The sequence below is a fragment of the Chroicocephalus ridibundus genome, chromosome 12, assembly GCF_963924245.1.
Source record: "Chroicocephalus ridibundus chromosome 12, bChrRid1.1, whole genome shotgun sequence".
Taxonomy (NCBI): Eukaryota; Metazoa; Chordata; class Aves; order Charadriiformes; family Laridae; genus Chroicocephalus; species Chroicocephalus ridibundus.
This window is the reverse complement of record NC_086295.1, coordinates 5,345,880-5,363,424: the sequence shown is the minus strand read 5'-3', so window position 1 is coordinate 5,363,424 and position 17,545 is coordinate 5,345,880. Positions and strand designations below refer to the sequence as shown.

Here is a 17,545-nt window from a genome sequence, read left to right as displayed (position 1 = left end):
AGCTGGAGAGGTTCCTCCCAGGGCAAGCTTGGGGGGAATCCATCCAGGATCTGCCTTGTAAAGCACCATCGATGTCTGTCCATACCCTGCAGCACGAGCTGCCCACCTCCTCAGCACAGCCTCACCCAAACCGGCGCTCTGCAGAGCGGGGTACCACGAAAAATCCTGAGGAAGGAAACCCAGGAGAGTGAGGAGAGAGACATATTTCTGTGACGCATGACATTTAAAAACCAGGGTCACGCGTTGAGGGCAAGCCAATGTGCTACATCGCAGCATGCCCGTGTGAGAATCCACTGGGATTTCCCCGACGCACAGGGACTGGGAGGCGTGGGCGCTGCACAGCATGCCCGGAGCGTAACGGCATTTCGCAGAGGTGAGTGCAGCTCAAACACTTGCAAAACAACACGATAAGATCTCAGGAGTTAAAAACAAAAACAATAATCTGGGGTTTTTTCCTTTGTAGCTGAAACAGGCCTGGCCCCAGCCCTCCTTGCATGGTGCTGCCAGCGCAGGCAACCATCGTCCAGCCAGCGCTTCTCGGAGCAGCTGCCTTGCGGGCACTCAGGCAGGTGTGAAAGGCACAAGGTATGGCCCCGCATCGCTTCTCCCTCTGTCCAGCAGCCCTGGGGGGGCTGGCCTGAGTGTGGCTTCCTCCTGCCCCTCCTTCCAGCCCAGCCACACCAGGAAGGGTCTAGGTCCCGGGCCAGTCTGGCAGAGGAAGGCGCGCGCGGGCAGATCACGAGTGGGACAGGAAAGAGCGAGTGCATGTGCTGGCTGCCGCTAACACAGCGGGCATAGTGCAGGGTGTCTGCCGCCTTCACCAAGCTTCCTGAGTTATGGCTGCTGCTGATACTGGCTCTCTGTTGCAGTAAAGAAATCCTCCAAAACGCTCTGTGTGTACTCGAAGGTGGGACGATCCTCTGGTTTGGTCTTCCAGCATCTCATCATAATATCATACAGCTCCTCGGGGCAGTTCTCTGTGCGGGGCATTCGGTACCCGTGCTCCAGGGCCCTGATCACCTCCACGCTCGACATCCCTGGAGAAACAGGGCAGGTGAACATTTCATGGTTTATCACTTGATTTCTTTAAAAGGCAAAAAAACCGCCCAAACCCAAAACTACTCACCCTTTGGGCAATGTCACTAGGAAGATAAAGGACAGGTTAAAAGGGTTGGGAAGGGGGGAACTCCTACTCCAGGTCGGGGAAATATGTGAACAACTGAGGTGCTGAGTTAGTTGACGCATGCAGTTTTGTACTCCAGGTGAGCAGGTCAGATGGGAATTATAATTGTTTTGTGTAAATCTTCACAAAATAAAGGCTACACTTCTCCATCTGCCGAGTCTTTAATGAGCCATTCTTTCCAGTGTCACTGATAAAAATAAGTTAGTGTGAAGGCAGAATTGGTCCTTCCCCAACAACCCTTTATGCCACCCCACATCCTTCATGGTCGGTTGGTGGCAATGTTTACTTTTCTTATAGAGAATAATTTCCCATGGAAAAAAGGTACAGAGTAAACAATTGGTATAAAATATAGGGCTGTTGCTAATGATGATGATTTACGGATTGTTCAAGCCTTCCCAAAAACACCTGGCACAGCTACCAGTCATGAACTGATGGGCTACTTCCAAACATGCTTAATCTGCAGGAAGCAGAAAACCACGGGGTAGTGCTGTGACACAAACCCATGAGCCAGGAACCTGTGGTGCCTGATACCCGCTCTCCCAGGGACATGCAGCACATCCCCGGGCAAGTCAATTATCCTCTCACATTAAAAACGTGATCTTCTATTTTAGAAAAAGAAAGACCAAATCTTTTCGAGATCCGGGCTACTGTTGGTTTCTCATGGAGCTGGAGGAGCTCAGGACCTCCTTGCAGGATCAGCCCCAAGGCAGTACATAATGTAGCTGCCCTTCTCCCCAGAGCGATGGGCACCCCAAAGTCAGCACTGATTTCGTGGACTGATTTTGTGGGCTCCCCACAGGAGATGTCCCAGCGCTGCTTTGTGGAAACTGAGAAGAGGGGACCCATGTCACATCAGCATGGATTTCAGGTCAGTGAAAACAGCTGGTGTCCACTCAGGACTCCCAGGGACAAAATCTTGATGATCTTCCTAATTGTCCATCCTGGGTGAGCTCTCGTCCATAAATGAGTGGTACAGAATGCTCGGTGACTGTCTCATGCTCTGGGCTACTCTCCATGGCTCACAGACAGAATTGCCATCTTGAGACCTTGTGCTACCATCTTAGAGCTCTGCTCCCAGCGTGAGATTCAGATTTCTCACTATTCCCTCTGTTTTCAGCGATCTAACTTCATGGAGAAGCAGATCGCACGGATGGGCCCAGAAGGTGGAGCGTGTCTTTTGGAACCAGATCAGAGGAGGCATTTCACCACCTTACCTGGGTATGGGATGCGCCCGTAGGTGATGATCTCAGTCAGGAGGATCCCAAAGGACCAGATGTCTGATTTTATAGTGAAAGATCCGTAGTTGATGGCTTCTGGTGCAGTCCATTTAATGGGAAACTTGGCACCTGGACAAAGAGATCCAAGGGGAAACATGGCCTCAAAAAACCCAAATGCTGAGAAACTGGTGGCGAAATACAGGGAACAAGAAACAAACAAACAGAAGAGGAAGGTGTGAAGCGATGCAAATGAGAGGAGCTTCCTTCATCTGCCCGTTTACACAGCGTGTCTTTCCTGGGGTCCTTGCCACCAAGGTTACGCGTTGATAAGTGGCTCTAAGGGAATCCCACAACCCTTCACCGTCTCAGAAAGTGGCCACACGCCCCCCGCATCTCCCGCACCTTCCCGGGCCGTGTACTCATTGTCTTCAATGACTCTGGCCAGGCCAAAGTCTGCAATCTTGCACACCAGAATCGCCGACACCAGAATATTGGCAGCTCTCAGGTCTCTGTGGATGTAGTTCCTCTTCTCAATAAAAGCCATCCCTTCTGCAATCTGTAAAAAGGGGAAAGACAAAAATGCAAAAGAGGCTGTTTGAAATAACACAACCTCCCCAACGCAACTGCTACCAGGAATAGAAAGAGGTTAACTGCTTCTGGTCAGCGCTTGGAAAAGGGGTGAAAGGAGGCTGAGTCACAGCAGGAGATGTGACCAACTCTCCTCTTCTGCGTGGGAGCCACTCTCCGCGGAGGGAATCCCTTGCAGAAGAGGTTGGGGTTTGGGTGACCAGCCCGACGTGACCCATTTGAGTCCACGTGCAAGAAAAGCAGCGAAAACTGCCATCCGAGGAGCTGGTGTGGTCACAAGCAAGTGCTTGTGAATGTCCACAGGGCAAGGTACAACTGCTTCATCCGAAGCCATGCAGATGTGAAGAGGAGTAAATCATTCTCTGTTCAGAGAAGATGTGAGACCAACCTCCAAATACCTCAACAGCTGCTTGAGGGAAGCGGGGAGCAAACTGTCCTCTCTTTCTACTAAGGCGACAACGAATGGACTTTAATTGCTGCAGTGAGGGTTGGCCAGTGTTGCAGAGCTTCCTCGGTGAGGACAGAGAAGCACTGTGGTGGGTTCTCCCAAGGGGGGTGGGAAGATGCCTGGGATCTTCAAGAATAGCTTGTGAAGTGTCAGTCCTGCCTGGGGGCTGTGATGACCCCTGTAAATCCCCCTCGGCTCTGTCTTGTGAAGTCTCTACACTCATCAGGTGCGGCTGTGTGTGCAGCTATTAGCGCCGATCAATGCAGAGATACCTGGCGCGTGCACGACCAAACCCCAAATTTGTGCCAAATTATCCCATGCCTGGATGCTACCAGCATCTGGGAGGGGAAGGGGCTGGAGCAGCCAGAGGGGACACTCCCCCCCCATCCCCGTCACACTCACGCAAGCCAGGCCAGGGTAAAGTACAGTTGCTCACACAAAATACAGAAGTACGCAAGCCCTGCAAGAGCGGAAGGATTATTTCCATGACCACACGCATGGTTTTGCTCGCAGTGACTCAGCCCCAGCACAAGCCTGCCTTGCGAGCTGCCTGCCTGCTTGCCTGCCTGCCTGCTGCCTGCACATGAAAGCGCTTCAGCCTTTGCTCCTCCGTGCTGCAGAGAGCAGCCCCTCCGAGCGACGGGGACAAGCCGGGCGGTTTGCAGGAGCCAGCTTGCTGGGAACAGATGGCGCGCACGAGTGCACAGCTGATCAGCAGACGCTGGCGCAGCCGGCTCGAGTGGCCAGTGACCCGGTCTAAGCCCTTGGGGTCCGGGCTCCCGTCCTGGCTTTCCTGTTGCACGGGTACCTCTATGAATTATTTCGTAGAAACACCAAGCTTGGCTCAAAGGGTCCCTGGATTCAGCCAGCCTCTGGGGACACTGCAGAAGCAGCAGGGACAAGACAGTGGTTGCACAAATGATTGCACACACGAAGCTAGATGTATAACAGCACGTTCAGCTGTCCTCAAAATCAGCTCCTGAAAACATCCCCCAAACGATTTTCACTGAGTCCTCCTGCCTCTCCGGCTGCCTTCCCACAGCCCGTGACAACCCTTTGGCAGGTAGATGATCTTAATGAACCGCAAACCTCCTGTAAGCATTCCTGTGGGGTAACAACACGCTACACTCCCTTCTAGAAACCGTGCCCGGCTCAACCTCCCAGGCACTGCGAATGCAGCAGAACGGTCCTACTGTGGATTTCCTATTAAACCCATGAAGCTTAACACTGCCACAGCTGAAGATGGGTCCTTGCCAGGGGCACAGCCCTGGTGGGTGTAAGACGCTGCCCTGGCGCACCGCAGCTCGTGCCAGGGTGGCACAGGGTGGGCGTGCGGCCACACAGGGTTTTGTGGGGTTTTTGCAAAGTTTGCAGATCGCATAGAACATGTTGTTTGCAGGTAACCATCACATCAGCAGCAACGGATAGGAATCAATAGCTTTGCCATGGTTGCTCCCCGGGGAGCCATGGGCTCAGACAAGCCACTCCAACCAGCACCAGGACATCCTGGAGAAAGGACCGTGCGAATGTCCGCAGTGAAAACAAGCATCAACCCTCACCCCCCACAACTTCCACAAAACACAACGGCACTGCGGGCTGCAGAAACCACAGTGGCCTTAGCAGACACGGATTTCCCGGATCCTCAGAGGGAGCAGCCTGGCCAAAACCCCCCGGGCTCCGTGCAGCTCCGGCGAGGGACTGTGCTGCAGTTAACGGGCTAGCGGGAAGGAAGCCACCACTTCTCCTTTCACACACACCTGCTGCTGTGCGGGCAGCCGGACCCGCGGGGCGAGCAGGCAGCTTGCTGCCCGCAGGGTATGAGGGCAGCACCGCAGGGAAACCTCGCCGTCTCCTTTCCTGCTTCCCCGCCATCCCCAGTGTTTGCCTGTTCAAACAAGGCACTGCCCAAGTCCCGCGTAAGCTCCTGGGCCCCTCGATCCGCCCACTCACCCTTCACAGGGGCAAGGGGGAACAGGAGTGGGGAGCTGGGGAAGGTCTGCTCCCTCCTCACCTGGGCAGAGAAGTCGATCAGCTTCGGGAGCGGCTGCTTTTTCCCCTCATCACTCTTCAGGAAATCCAGCAAACTCCCTGCAGACAGGGAAGGGCTGGGGCTGACAGCTCGGCCAGAGCCTGTGCCCACCCTGGGGGTGGCAGGGGTCCTGTGGGCGGCACAGGGTCCCGGGGAGCCGAGCATGACATGGGGACTCAGTCAGGAAACACACCTGACCACCCACTCTGCTCCCATGGGTTGTGCAGAGGAGCAAACCCTGCTGCAGGCTCCCTCCTGCCTTGTGGAGCGCTTCTCCTCATCTGCTCCCCTGTCCCCATCCCTCCCTCTCCCAGGGCTGTGACCGCAAGCCCCTGCCCCAGCCCCTTGCCCCAGAGTGCTCAGACACACAGCGGCAGGAGCCGGCCCCGCTCCCAGCACCCCGGCAGCCGGTGCAGAGCCCATGGCCAACCCCGGGGATGCAGGAGGGGCCGATCCTGCACCATCCCTGGGACAGCCGGGTACTGCCGCCTGCCCTGGCCCGCAGCGACCACGCAGGGGCACGGGCAGCACCTTTCTCCATGAACTCGGTGATGATGTAGATGGGCTCCTCCTTGGTGACGACCGCGTGCAGCTTCACCAGCTTGTCGTGCTGCAGCGTCTTCATCAGGTTCGCCTCCTCCAGGAAGGCATCCACGGACATGCTGCCTGGCTTCATCGTCTTCACCGCCACCTTGGTGTGCTTGTTGTAAGTAGCTGTGGGGTGGTACAACAGACCATTCCCAGCCTGCCCAGTACCCAGGCACCGGGAGCACTGGATTTTGGACCCAAAGCACCCACTCCTGCAAGACAGAGCTGCTGCACAAGGGCTGGAGACCACACACAGCCCAGGGCTGTCCCCACGCACCCAGCCCTGAGCAGTCCCTGCATTAAGGCCAGGACCACCTCCACTTCCCCGTGCTCCTCTCCCGCAGGTCGCCCCCTCCCTGCCTTTTCCACCTCACCATCCCTCCACCTCCTCTCCCATCCCTCACCCTTCCTTCTCCACCATCACCACCATCTTCCTCCCAGCTGCCTCCCCCTCGCTCTCACCCATCCACACTTCGCCAAACTGCCCGGCTCCCAGCTTCTTCTCCAGCCTCAGTGACTCCCGAGGGATCTCCCAGGCATCTTTCTCCCAGGGCTTCTGCGGTTTGGGCACGCAGCAGGGGTAGGTGAGCTTCTGGCACAGCCCGTCACTCTGCCCTGCCGGGGAGAGCCAAGAGCCATCAGCCAGCCTGTCTCACCGGCCACTTTGTGCTTCAAAGCAGGGCCCACAACAGCCTCCATGGCCACGGGGCATGTCCTGGCACCACGCACCCCACTGCAAACGCTGAGGACACATCAAACACTGGCCATCATAGCCCAGCCCTGCTGGCATTGCTCTGCCCTGCCGGGCATTACTGCATCAGGGCACCAGCTGGCCCAGGGAGGGGGAATCCTGGCCACTGCAGGCATATGGGGACACTGACACCTATGGCTGTGATGGCCAGCAAACCATTCAGTGTGCCAGAGGAAGGTCTGGGATTCGCTCCACGTCACAGCCAGAGCCACAGCAGAAGCCCAGTGGTGATGGGCAGGAGCCCCTCTGGCTCTGCACAGCCCCGGCTGCCCGGCGGCTGCTCAGCTTGGGGACAAAGCCCTGTCTGGGCTGGCGGGGGCAGTCACCCCAGGGCTCACCCTTGTAGTACTGGACCAGCTCCTGCAGCGTATCGAAGGTGCTGCGTGGGGAGATGTAGAAGCCGCCATTATCCAGCGTCCGGATCTTGTAATGCTTCACTGTGCCGCCCTGCAGGTCGTTCCTGTCCCGCACAGACAGCGAGTAGCAACCTGTTTGGGAAGGGGTGAGCTGTCGTCCCCCGTGCAGAGGGCATGTCCCCACTGCGACCAGCCATCCCAGCCTCATGGCACATCTGGTGCCATCACCCAGCAGAGCCACCACTGCAGCCCCTGTCCCCACTGTGCCACCACTGCCCCCTCAGCCCCCAGCCGGAGGCCAGCTACGCCTGCACCCCAAACACTGAAAGCACCCTCAAAGGGGGATGTCCCCCCTGTCCCCACCACGGGCCTTGGATATGTAGCACCATGGGCTTTTGCAGGGACACTCACAGCAGGACCGTGTGACCCCCCAGTCCCTGCCCCACAGCAAAGCAGAGCCCCCGGTCTGGGGAGGTGACTCCCACCATAGGCAGCCCTCCAGACCTTTCGTCGTCTCGCTGTCCCGTATCATAAAGGACCCGACCACATTCGCAGAGCCAAGGAGCTGCCGCTCCGCGTCCTTCCGGCTGATGCCCTTGAAAAACCACCTGCAGCAGAAACAAATGAACCAATGAACGCTGATGGGGCTGGGAGAGCTAAGGCTGGCGTGGGGCAGGGTGGGGGGCAGGACATGGGGCAGGAGTGGGGACAGCTGTGGTGGGGGAGTACAGGACTGTGTGGGGCCAGGGTGAGCCACTGAGGGATGGACTCACTCCTCCGTCTCCAGTGAGTCAGCTCGGGCGACGTAGTTGCTGGGGATGAAGCCTTCACGCCCTGTTGCCAGCGACTGTGCTTGCCACCACTCCCCCGACCTGCGACAAAGACAGCATCGGGTTGGCCCATGGCACCCAGCACTGGGCACTGCTGGCTCCTCCAGGGGCAAATTCCAGAAACAAACCCCAGCAGGGCCATGCAAGCCTCCAGGAGACCCCAGGGCAAGGGGACACCAGCAGCACTTACTCCTCCAGCACCTTGAGCCGCTCTCCTTTCTGGAAGCTCAGGTCCCCAGTGTGCATCGCCTCGTAGTCGTACAATGCCAGCACCACATTGTCCCCCGAGCCTGCAGCGAGGGAGCTCCCTGGTCACCCCTCACCGTGCTGGGATGGGGCACACAGCCACCCCTGCCATGTGCAGCCAGGACCCTGACCAGGAACACTGCAGCAGCCAGCACTTCCATCTTCATCATGTCACAGCCACGTCCGGCCTTCGAGGAAGCCCAGAGCTCCCGTCCCGCCAGGACCAGCAGCGTTTAACCCAGGCAGGATAGGACCTGGTCACCCTCCCCACACACGCTCCTGCCTTGTGCACCCACTTGCAGCTCCCCCTGTACCTACCATCCTCAGGCGGGGACGCGGCCACGCTGGGGACATCATTGTTCTGCAAAGCGGGACAAAACCAGAGAGCGATGTTGCGGGTGGCAGAGACTCGTACCCCATGGAGGTCTTGGTCCCACCACGGCCCCAGCCCCCAGCAGCAGGGGGGCACCCGAGGGGCAGCACTGGCGCTGCCTGACACAACTTGCCCAGCGCCAGCATCTCTGTCCCCTCCCAACACCTTCAATTTTCTCTCCCTTTTTCCATAATTCCTTGATTCCCATCAGATTCGCCCTGTGCTTTGCCCCAGCATGGACTGGGCTCCCATCCCATGGCCAAGCCCCCTGCCCCAGGGCACAGGCACTGCTAGCACCTGCAGCTGGCCCTGCTCTCGGTGGTGGCAGCTCTGGCGAGGAGAGGGGCTGAGCTCCCCATGATGGTTCAGCCCTGCACCCCCAGCTTGCCCAGTAGACCCCACTCACCCTCCTGTTGGTGGCCGTGGGGTCCTTCACATAGTGGCCCTGCTGCAAGCTGGGGCCAGGGTCGGGGTCGGTTTTTATTATCTTATCTTGGATGCCGGCTTCCTTTGACTTCACGCAACCCATCCTGCAGCCAAGGGAGGGGAAGTGAAGCTGTTGCGACAGAGGTGAAAGCCCCGCTCCAGTCCCGTTCCCAGCATCTCCCGCCTGGCACAGCACATGGCAGGGAGAGGTGATGCCCACCCAGCTGCAGTGCCATGGGCAGAGAGGGCTCCGCTCCCCGATCAGAGCTGAGGTGGGTGGCAGCCATGGGGTGCTGGGGCACCCAGCCGTCCCTCGGTGTGGCCGTGGCCCCCGCACTGCTGTGGGTCACCGCTCTCCACTGCGCTGCCCGGCTGCTCTCTGCCAGGTTGCAGCTGCCTCAAACAGCTACCAGTCCAGGGCTAATGCAAATGCTCAACTTTCTCCAGCTCCCTGAGAACCACCAGCAGGAAAATGTGCTGCAAGAAGCAGTGAGTGTGGGGGAAACTCCCCGCAAAGGCACTTCCCTTGTCCGGGGGAGACCTCAGTGCAGAGAAAGGAGAAGGTGTTGTTGGTGACAGCGAAGGAGGAAGCTCAGGGCTAAGTGAGGCCCCACGATGTGCATGGGACCACTGGCCTCGGTGGGGGAGCGGCCAGGCATTATCAGCACCACCTTACTCCCACAGTCCCCTAGGGACGTCACTGTCACTTCCCAGACACCCTGCAGTCACTCCTCATCTTTCCAAGAGTGCCAAAGCCTCGGCTGTCCCTGCTCCCCAGGGCAGAGCAGGAGCTGCAGCAGCAGTCCCAGACAGCACATCCCCCTCACCAGGGATGCCCCGGGCTCAGGCTTGGGACTGGCCACCAGAAAAGCCCAGCACCAGTTCCCCTTGGCAAACCCACGCAGCCCCTGGCTAAAACACAGCCATGGCCTGTGCCGACACTGCGGCAGGTATTTTCTCTGCCCATCCTGCACTGGGTTGAAGCATTCGGCCCTACAAAGCTCAGACACCTCTGGGGGGTCCAAGCGTCCCGCAGGCGCCCAGGCCCACAGCATCCTGTGCACCGCCACACAGTGACCAGGGGGCCATGGCTTTCCCGACGGCTCCTGCTGCAGAGCACTGAGGCCTGCTGGCACAGGGAATGCCGGCGGGAGCAGCTGTTCCTGGGGTGTCCCACCCTGGAGAGCCACGTCCCACAGCCCGTGTGGCTGTCCCCAAGCCATGGGGACCGGGTCGGGGACCAGGTGGGATGGGGTGAGCCCATCGCTCCGAGAGCGTGGCTGCCCGCTGCCCTGTGCCCTTGCTGCCCCGTGCCCTCGCTGGCAGGGCAGGTGGTGGCGAGTCCCCAACAGCCCCTGCAAGGCCACCGATAAGGGACCACCTCCCCGGGAGTGCATCGTGCCCCTCCCGGGACACCCCGGCATTGCCTCCCCCGGGGGCCCCAGGGGCCGCCGCACCGAGCAGGTTCGGGATGGGACCGGCACGGAGCAGGACCGAGCCAGCGGCGGCTGGACAGGGGCAGGGACCGACCGCCCGGGCTGCCCGGGACCGGCCCCGGGGATCCCCTGCCCGGCCCCGCCGCCCTCGGGGCTCCGCGCACGGCTCGGCTCCGCTCCGCTCCGCTCTCACCTCCGCCGCCGTCCCGGGGCACGTCCCGGTGCCGCTCGCCGTCCCGGAGCCGGGGCTGCTGCCGCCGCTGTGCCCTGCCCTCTGCGCGCCCGCCGCCCCGCCCCGGTAAAACCACGCCCCGCCCCGGTAAGGCCCCGCCCCCGGTGCCGTTCCGGGGCCGCGGGACCACCCGACTCCGCCGGTGCCGCCCGACGGGGGGGGCGCGGCCGATACCTCCCTCTACCGGCCCGGGCGGACCCAAACCGGGGTGGGAGCGGGGACTCCCATCACGCACCAAACGGTACCCCCCCGGTCCAAGCGGGATCCCCCCGGTCTGAAGGCAGTGGAAGCATCTTTCCCGGGCGCCAGTGCTGCCCGCAGGGACATCCTGGCCCGGCTGCTGTCAGGGTTGATTTTACATCCTCCCGATGGGTGCCAGAGCCCTTCTCTCCACCCGCGGCCCCCCGGGCTGTTTCCCTGCCCGGCGTGGGGTCATGGGTGGCAGCGAGGGGCATGCGGTGAGCGTGGGGTGGCCACGGTGTGAGCCTGGTTCTCCATCCCCAGGGAGAAGAAAAGAGGAAACCCCTTAGCATGGCCCCATGACGGGGTGCTGGGCATGAGGGGGTGCAGGACACAGCGGGGTGCAGGGCATGGGGGGTGCAGGGCATGGCGCCCGCACTGTGCAGCCCAGCTTGGAGGGGCCAGGGGGGCCATGGGCTTTGCTGTGTCTCTCTTGGCCCTGGTGTTTCCCTGATAAAAGTCTTCCCAGGTCCCCTCCCCAGACCCCCAGGGCTCCAGCCTTTGCTCTGGTTCGCTCAGAGCACCCCTGGATCTGGGATGGGGACAGCAGCAGCAAAGGGACCCGCGTCTCTGCTGCGACAGTGACCATCACGGACAGGCATGGCCGGGCTGAGTCCCTGCCCTTGCTCAGGAGTGGCAGAGAAAGCAGCCAGGGTGGCGAGCACCTCGCCTGCATGAGGATTTGCATATGGAAATTTTCTAAGAGAAAAAATAAGTTGCCGCCGGTAACCCCGACATTTGCCTGCCCACGCACCGACCTCAGGGTGTAGTGCCATCCCACAGCCCCTGAGGGATGGTGGCCGGGGAACATTGGCTGGGGACATCAGCCATGGGACAGTGGCTGCAGACCATTACCTAGGGGCCATGGGCCATGGGACGTTGGCTGGGAGCCATCAGTGGGGGGACAGCTGACCAGCAGGGACCACAGCCCTGTCCCTCGGTGGCAGGGGGGCTGCGGGAACCCGGATCCTGGGGCAGGAACTTCCTTTTGTGAAACGCCAGAGGCCCCGCAGCTGGCCGGGTGACGCAGGGACGTCACTCACAGAAATTGAGGACGGCTGCTCAGGGCATTATCTGCATCTGAGCATCCCCCAGCCCCCAGGTTAGCTGTAGCCACCAGCCCCCCAACCCAGCACACCCTCAATGGCCCCCCATGTTGTTCTGAGCTCCTCGGGATCCTGCACTGCTAAAAGCATCCCCTGGGCACAGCCTGGCATGGCTGGGAGCTCCTCAGCTCTGGGAGTGACCTGCATATGGCACTGGGATGGACAGGGTGCCCAGACCAGCAGTGGCACAGTGCCTGCCAGGGCTGCAATCATCCCCCCACCCCAGCTTGCCCCCCGCCACAGCAGTCCCCCTACCCTGGCATGGCCTTTCCCCAGGGAAGAACCTGCTGCACGCCCAGTGCTGGCATTTAATTGCAATCTGCAGAAATTACAGCACATGGCATTGCCGGCCGGGGGCTCCCCCACTGCCAGGGCTGCCCTGCGATGCCATCAGCCCTTCTGAGAGCTGCCAGGGTGGTGCGAAACCCATGTCGCCTCCCATGGTGACAAACAGGGGGACAACATCCCCTGTCCCAGGCACTGTGGCAGAGCTGGGCACTTGGCACGTCTGGGCTTGGAGGTGCAGCACTGTGTCAGCGAGCAGGGAGCTGGGTTTTGGCACCCCCTCACAGGTAGTTGTCCTCTTCCTCCTCCTCCTCCTCTTCCTCATCCCGTGCCAGCGCCTCGATGTCGTGGGTGATGTCCGTGATCATGCGGTTGAAGGACTCGGACTCCGAGCGCAAGGACCAGCTGTCGTAGCTGCGCACGGCCGAGGCCGATGTGTTGCTCATGCTGCGCTTGATGCGGCCGAAGCTGTCGGTGAGGATCCCACCCTCCCGGATGCCGATGCTCTCCAGGAAGGTCTCAAAGTACCCGATGTCTTGGTCGGGGATGAAGGGCCTCATTCCTGCCATGGGCACCGTCAGCCTCAGGGTGACCCTGCCCAGGTGGGCAGCGCTGGGGTGTGATGCCACCCAGCCCCACTGTCTGCTTGCAGGGGGGCTCATCCCATCCCATCCCATCCCATCCCCTGCAAGCAGTGAGGTCCCAACACCCCCAGGAGCACACCCAGCAGCAGCACCCTGCCCCCAAGGGATGCATGGACAACACTAGGGTGACACTCACCCAGGAGGAGGAATTTCCTGCGATCCCCATAGAGGCGCAGGAGCTCCCCGCAGTACTCCTGCACCGGCGTGCCCAGGCGGTACTCACGGAGCAGGAGGGCAAACTGCTGGATCTCCTGCGGTGACAGCTTGTTGCGCAGCTGCGAGGACACGGGGACAAGTCAGTACTGGGGACACCAGCAGTGCACAGCCCCAGCCCCCCCAACTCCGCACCCCACCAGCTACTCCCTGGTGCCGGGGGCTCAGACCCTTGCAGGGTCCCTCCCCTTTCCCTGTCCCCGCACCGTGACCATGTAGTCCTGCAGCTGCTCCAGCCCTGCGCTGCTCTGGTCGCTGCCGCTGCAGGCGGTGGCCAAGCTGTGGTGGGACTGGTGGAAGGAGGGTGACGAGGCGCCACTGTAATACGCTTCGAAGGTGTCATGGGAGCCGTTGCTGCAAGAGAACGGGAGTCAGTGGGTGCTGCCACCCCTTGTGTGCCCACACTGCACAGCACCCACCATCGGGCAGGGCTGGGGCATCTCTGCAGCTGGGACAGGCACCCAGCTGGGGCTGGGGCACCCACCCCAGTGCAGGGGCACCTTGAGGGGAGCCAGACTCACAAGGAGCTGCAGCAGCTGAAGTCGGCGTCGTAGCCGTACGTCCCGTCCGTACGGCAGCTGTCGCCTGGGGAGGGAGAGATGAGGTCTAAGAGTGGGGCCAACCCTCTACCGTGGCACCTGGCCAACACACCCCTGTCTGTCAGGCCTGTGCCACCCTGCTCGGCATCCCCATGCCCGTCCCCAGCCACTCACTCCTGCTGGAGAGCCAGGGCCGCGTGGGTGTCGAGGTGTAGTGGTACCCGGCGCGATCCACGCACTCGATGCTCTGGTCCCCATAGATGATCTGGAAGACCTGGCAGATGAGCGCGCAGGACTCTTCGCCAGCGTCCTGCAGTGGGAGGGAAGGAGCACGGGTGGGCTGGTGGCCATGTGCCGGTGGGTGGCCATGTGCTGGCAAATGGCTCTGTGCTGGGGCCACTCACCCTGTTGGGCACGGCGAGGATGATGAGGTTGGAGTAGGCGTCGGGGCAGGGGTCCTGAGGGTCCAGGGGGTTGCTGCCGGCGTGCCGCCGCTCCCAGCTGCCGAAGCCGGCACCACGCTCCCAGCTGCCGCCGACGGTACCGGCCCGCCGCCGCTCCCAGCTGCCGCCGCAGGGCTGCCGCCGCTCCCAGCTGCCCGAGGGCCGCCCGCGCTGCCGCCGCTCCCAGCTGCCGCCCCGCCGCCGCTCCAGGCTGCCGCCCTGCCGGCCCTCCTGCCCACCCCGCGCTGCCCGCCAGTCCAGGCTGCAGATGGTGTGCCGCCGCTCCATCGGGCCCCCCAGCCGCCCACCCTCCGGCCATGAACCTCCCGGCCGCTTCTCAGCCGGGAACGACTCCGGCAAACCAATGGGGGCCACCTCGGGGTGCGCTCCAGCAGGGACCGGGTCCACCCCCAGGCCTGGGGCAGCGAAGGAGAGACTGGGCATCAGGGTTGGGGGCTGCGCTGCCTACCCCGCCTGGCCCCCAGGCACTGGCTGCCCCATCCCACCGGCTGGGAGGGATGCAGAGGGATGGGGGGAGGACGGGATGGGGAGCCCCAGTGGGTTGGGAACAGTGGGGCTGCAGTGGGGCTGGGGCAGGGGGATTAGGGGCAGGAGACTGGAGGATTAGGGGCAGCAGGGCAGGGGATTAGGGGACCGCTCTGTGTGCAGGCTGGAGTTCAGCGCAGCGCAGCCCCCTCCCCGGGGACCCTGCCTGCGGCTGGCAGCTGAGCCCAGGTTTGCTGATCAAAGCGCAGGAGTCCCTGTGCCCCCCTGGGGCTCCATGTGCAGGGAGGGGGGTTGACACAGGGACAGGGGTCACTTCCAGCCTCCTCTCCTCCTGACGTTAAAGGCAACGGGGCTGGGAGCACAGCTGGGACCTGCCTGCCGGGGCAGTGGTGACCCAGAGGACGGGGAGCCCTACAGAGCAGAGATGGTGGGGAGCCTGAAGCAGTGCCCCGCTCCAGCCCCAGGAAAGCAGACCCCCACCAAGCCCCTTGCCGAGCCAGTGAGGGCTTTTGAGCTCAGCCCATGCTGCTGCCCTCACAGGACCCAGCACCTCCCCAGCACCGCCCCCCCCGGGCTCCAAACCCTGTGGCCTGGGGACACTGGGCGCTCGGGACCAGCTGTGGCACAGCTGGCCCAGCCAGACACCCGCACCGGTTTTGAGGATGAGGAGATGCAGGGCGTCATCGCGCAGGTAGGACGCCGCGGCGATCTCGTGGGTGGGGATGCGCAGGATCAGCTCCTCGTTGTCGCGCCAGGTGAGCAGGAGGCAGCGTGCGGAGAGGCTGAGGATGCTGTCCTGCTCCGGCGTCGTCTGCAGCGGCAGCTCCTTCAGCTGCTGCGGGGGCAGAACAAACACCAGGGGCGTGGGGGCACCCAGCTGTGTAGGGGGGTCACACGGGGGCGGTGTCGGGACCCCTCTTACCCTGGCTGTGTCCAGCAGCTGCAGCACCTCATCCCGGCTGGAAGGGTTCAGGGAGGCTGTCACCCATGTCAGGTGGCCTAAAAACTATGGGGGGGACAAAACCCAGGGCAGCTGGTGGGGGGGTTGGGGCCAGGGGGCTTGGGGCTATGCATCCTCCCCACCCCATGGCCCAGAGCCTCCCCCAGAGCACCCACATCCACACAGAGTGCAGGGAGACCCTGCAATGGGGGCGTCCTTCCTGCACCCCCAGCCCACCTTCCCCTTCCCTGGGTGTTACCCAGGCAGGGAGGGGACCAGGACCCTCCTGGCCACCGTGGGTGGTGGCCCTCTGTGTGGTGTGGTGGCCTCGTCACCCCCACCGCGCAAAGGCAGGGACCCCGAGCATCCCTGGGGACCTCCCACCCCCTTACCTTCACCTCCTTCTCCACGTAGTCGTGCAGCAAGATCTGGGGGTCGATCAGGTAATCGGGGGGGTAGAGGGGCACTGAGTGCAGCGGCCGCCGGTAGACGCTGCTGCGGAGCGCCGGCCTCCGAGCCGCTTTGGGGAAAACCAGCCGCTTGATGGGCGACACAAAGCCCTGGGAGGGAGAGCGGGCACGGGGACGCGTCAGCGCTGGGCGTCCAACCCCGGCACCCATGCAGGGGGTCCGCGGGCACCCAGCGCCCGAGGAGGGGCTGGTCACCTCTCTTCTCACTGACCCCAAATTTGCAGCATTTGGGCGGTTTGGGGGGCAGCAGGTGGGGACCCCACCTCTCACCACCACACCAGGGGAGGGTTGCGGGGACACTCGTCCAGTGTCCCCATGTGTCTTGCCCGCTCCCACCCTCCCGCCAGCCCCCCAGGACACCAGCCCCAGCCCCACGCACCTTCTTCCCCTTCTTGGCCTCGCAGTCCATGGCAGGGCCGCGGTGCTGCCTCCCAGCACGGCCGCCCCCACCGCCCCGCTCGGCGCCGCTGCCTTTTCCTGTGTCGGAAACTCCACCAGGATGGCTGGGATGTGAGTTCCTGCCCCTCCTGGGGGGGTGCTGGGACTGGGCTGGGCTGGGACTAGGACAGGACTGAGACTTGGACTGGGGCTGGCGCTGGCGCTGGGGCTGGGGCTGGGACTGGGACTGGGACTGGGACTGGGATTGTGATTGGGACTGGGGCTGGGGCTGGCACTGGCGCTGGGGCTGGGGCTGGGACTGGGACTGGGACTGGGACTGGGATTGTGATTGGGACTGGGGCTGGGGCTGGCACTAGGAGTGGGTCTGGGCTGGTACTTGTGCAAAAGCAGGGGCTGAAGTCGGCTGGGACGGAACTGGAGCAGGGGCATGGACTGGGACTGGGGCTGGGCTGGAACTGGTGCTGGGACTGGACTGAGATTTGGGCAGACGCAGGGGCCAAAATAGGCTGGGATGGGACCAGAGCAGGGGCTGGGGCTGGGACTGGGGGTGCCCACAGGACCCTGCTGCAGAGCAGCCCCTGCCCCTCGCTGCCGCAGGGCTCCCCCCTGGGTCTGGGGCCTGTTCCGCTGCCCCACAGCCCCACATCAGCCCCATCACCATGGGGCAGTGCTGGAGGCTCCTGGCCCTCTCTGGCCCATCCTGCCAGGCCCACACGGAGCCCCAGCACAGGGAACGGCACCGGCAGGAGCCCGCGTAGCTGCACCCAGCACCCCATCCCCACGGCTGGCCATGGAGCCTGAGCCCGCCGTGGGTCTGGGGATCAGCCACGGATCGGGGCCTCCGGCAGGGAGGAGATTGTCCCTGCAGCGCTGGCGACAGGGACAGGGCTGTGTCCAGCGGCTTCCTCCCCGGCACGCTGCATCCTGCCCGCACCCCTTCCCTGCCGGCCACCAGCATCGGCCAGGGCCACTGACACCAGATGGGCAGCACCGCCGCAGCCCTCCTGCTCTGTCCCCCAGCGTCCCCAAGCACCCTGGTACGGAGGGGCAGCATCC

At 62.5% G+C, this 17,545-nt stretch overlaps 2 protein-coding genes across 4 annotated transcripts; both read right to left on the bottom strand.

Moving 5' to 3' along the window:
• Positions 1-370: 370 nt before the first annotated feature.
• On the bottom strand, positions 371-10,760 carry HCK (HCK proto-oncogene, Src family tyrosine kinase). Of its 3 annotated transcripts, none has more exons than XM_063350217.1 (13): positions 10,665-10,760; positions 9,016-9,139; positions 8,555-8,597; positions 8,181-8,280; positions 7,934-8,032; positions 7,665-7,768; positions 7,143-7,292; positions 6,516-6,668; positions 5,997-6,179; positions 5,448-5,524; positions 2,803-2,956; positions 2,398-2,529; positions 371-1,037 (listed from the first exon to the last, which is right to left on the bottom strand). In XM_063350217.1, the coding sequence occupies exons 2-13, from the start codon at positions 9,136-9,138 to the stop codon at positions 835-837; spliced, it is 1,521 nt and encodes a 506-aa protein (XP_063206287.1). In that variant the 5' UTR covers position 9,139; positions 10,665-10,760; the 3' UTR covers positions 371-834. The 3 variants fall into 3 exon arrangements, with proteins under 3 accessions (XP_063206287.1, XP_063206286.1, XP_063206288.1); XM_063350216.1 differs by having other exon boundaries at positions 9,016-9,165; positions 10,665-10,736; XM_063350218.1 differs by lacking the exon at positions 10,665-10,760 and having other exon boundaries at positions 8,181-8,362; positions 9,016-9,071.
• Positions 10,761-12,343: 1,583 nt separating this feature from the next.
• Positions 12,344-16,579, bottom strand: CCM2L (CCM2 like scaffold protein). Its single transcript, XM_063350003.1, has 10 exons — positions 16,470-16,579; positions 16,013-16,180; positions 15,603-15,686; positions 15,332-15,515; positions 14,135-14,589; positions 13,905-14,040; positions 13,713-13,776; positions 13,398-13,545; positions 13,115-13,253; positions 12,344-12,896 (listed from the first exon to the last, which is right to left on the bottom strand). Exons 1-10 carry the CDS (start codon positions 16,497-16,499, stop codon positions 12,616-12,618), a joined length of 1,689 nt encoding a protein of 562 aa, XP_063206073.1. The 5' UTR covers positions 16,500-16,579; the 3' UTR covers positions 12,344-12,615.
• Positions 16,580-17,545: the final 966 nt, after the last annotated feature.

What these genes read in the sequence shown, in the direction of transcription:
- HCK (XM_063350217.1), bottom strand. Translation starts at nt 9,138, where the DNA reads ATGGGTTGCGTGAAGTCAAAGGAAGCCGGCATCCAAGATAAGATAATA. An exon ending in CGCGTCCCCGCCTGAGGATG is followed by an intron (nt 8,281 to 8,554) that starts GTAGGTACAGGG and finishes CCCTCGCTGCAG; the next exon opens with GCTCGGGGGACAATGTGGTG. An exon ending in CACCGAGTTCATGGAGAAAG is followed by an intron (nt 5,525 to 5,996) that starts GTGCTGCCCGTG and finishes CCCTGTCTGCAG; the next exon opens with GGAGTTTGCTGGATTTCCTG.
- CCM2L (XM_063350003.1), bottom strand. Translation starts at nt 16,499, where the DNA reads ATGGACTGCGAGGCCAAGAAGGGGAAGAAG. An exon ending in ACGTGGAGAAGGAGGTGAAG is followed by an intron (nt 15,687 to 16,012) that starts GTAAGGGGGTGG and finishes TCCCCCCCATAG; the next exon opens with TTTTTAGGCCACCTGACATG. An exon ending in AGCTGCTGGACACAGCCAGG is followed by an intron (nt 15,516 to 15,602) that starts GTAAGAGGGGTC and finishes CTGCCCCCGCAG; the next exon opens with CAGCTGAAGGAGCTGCCGCT.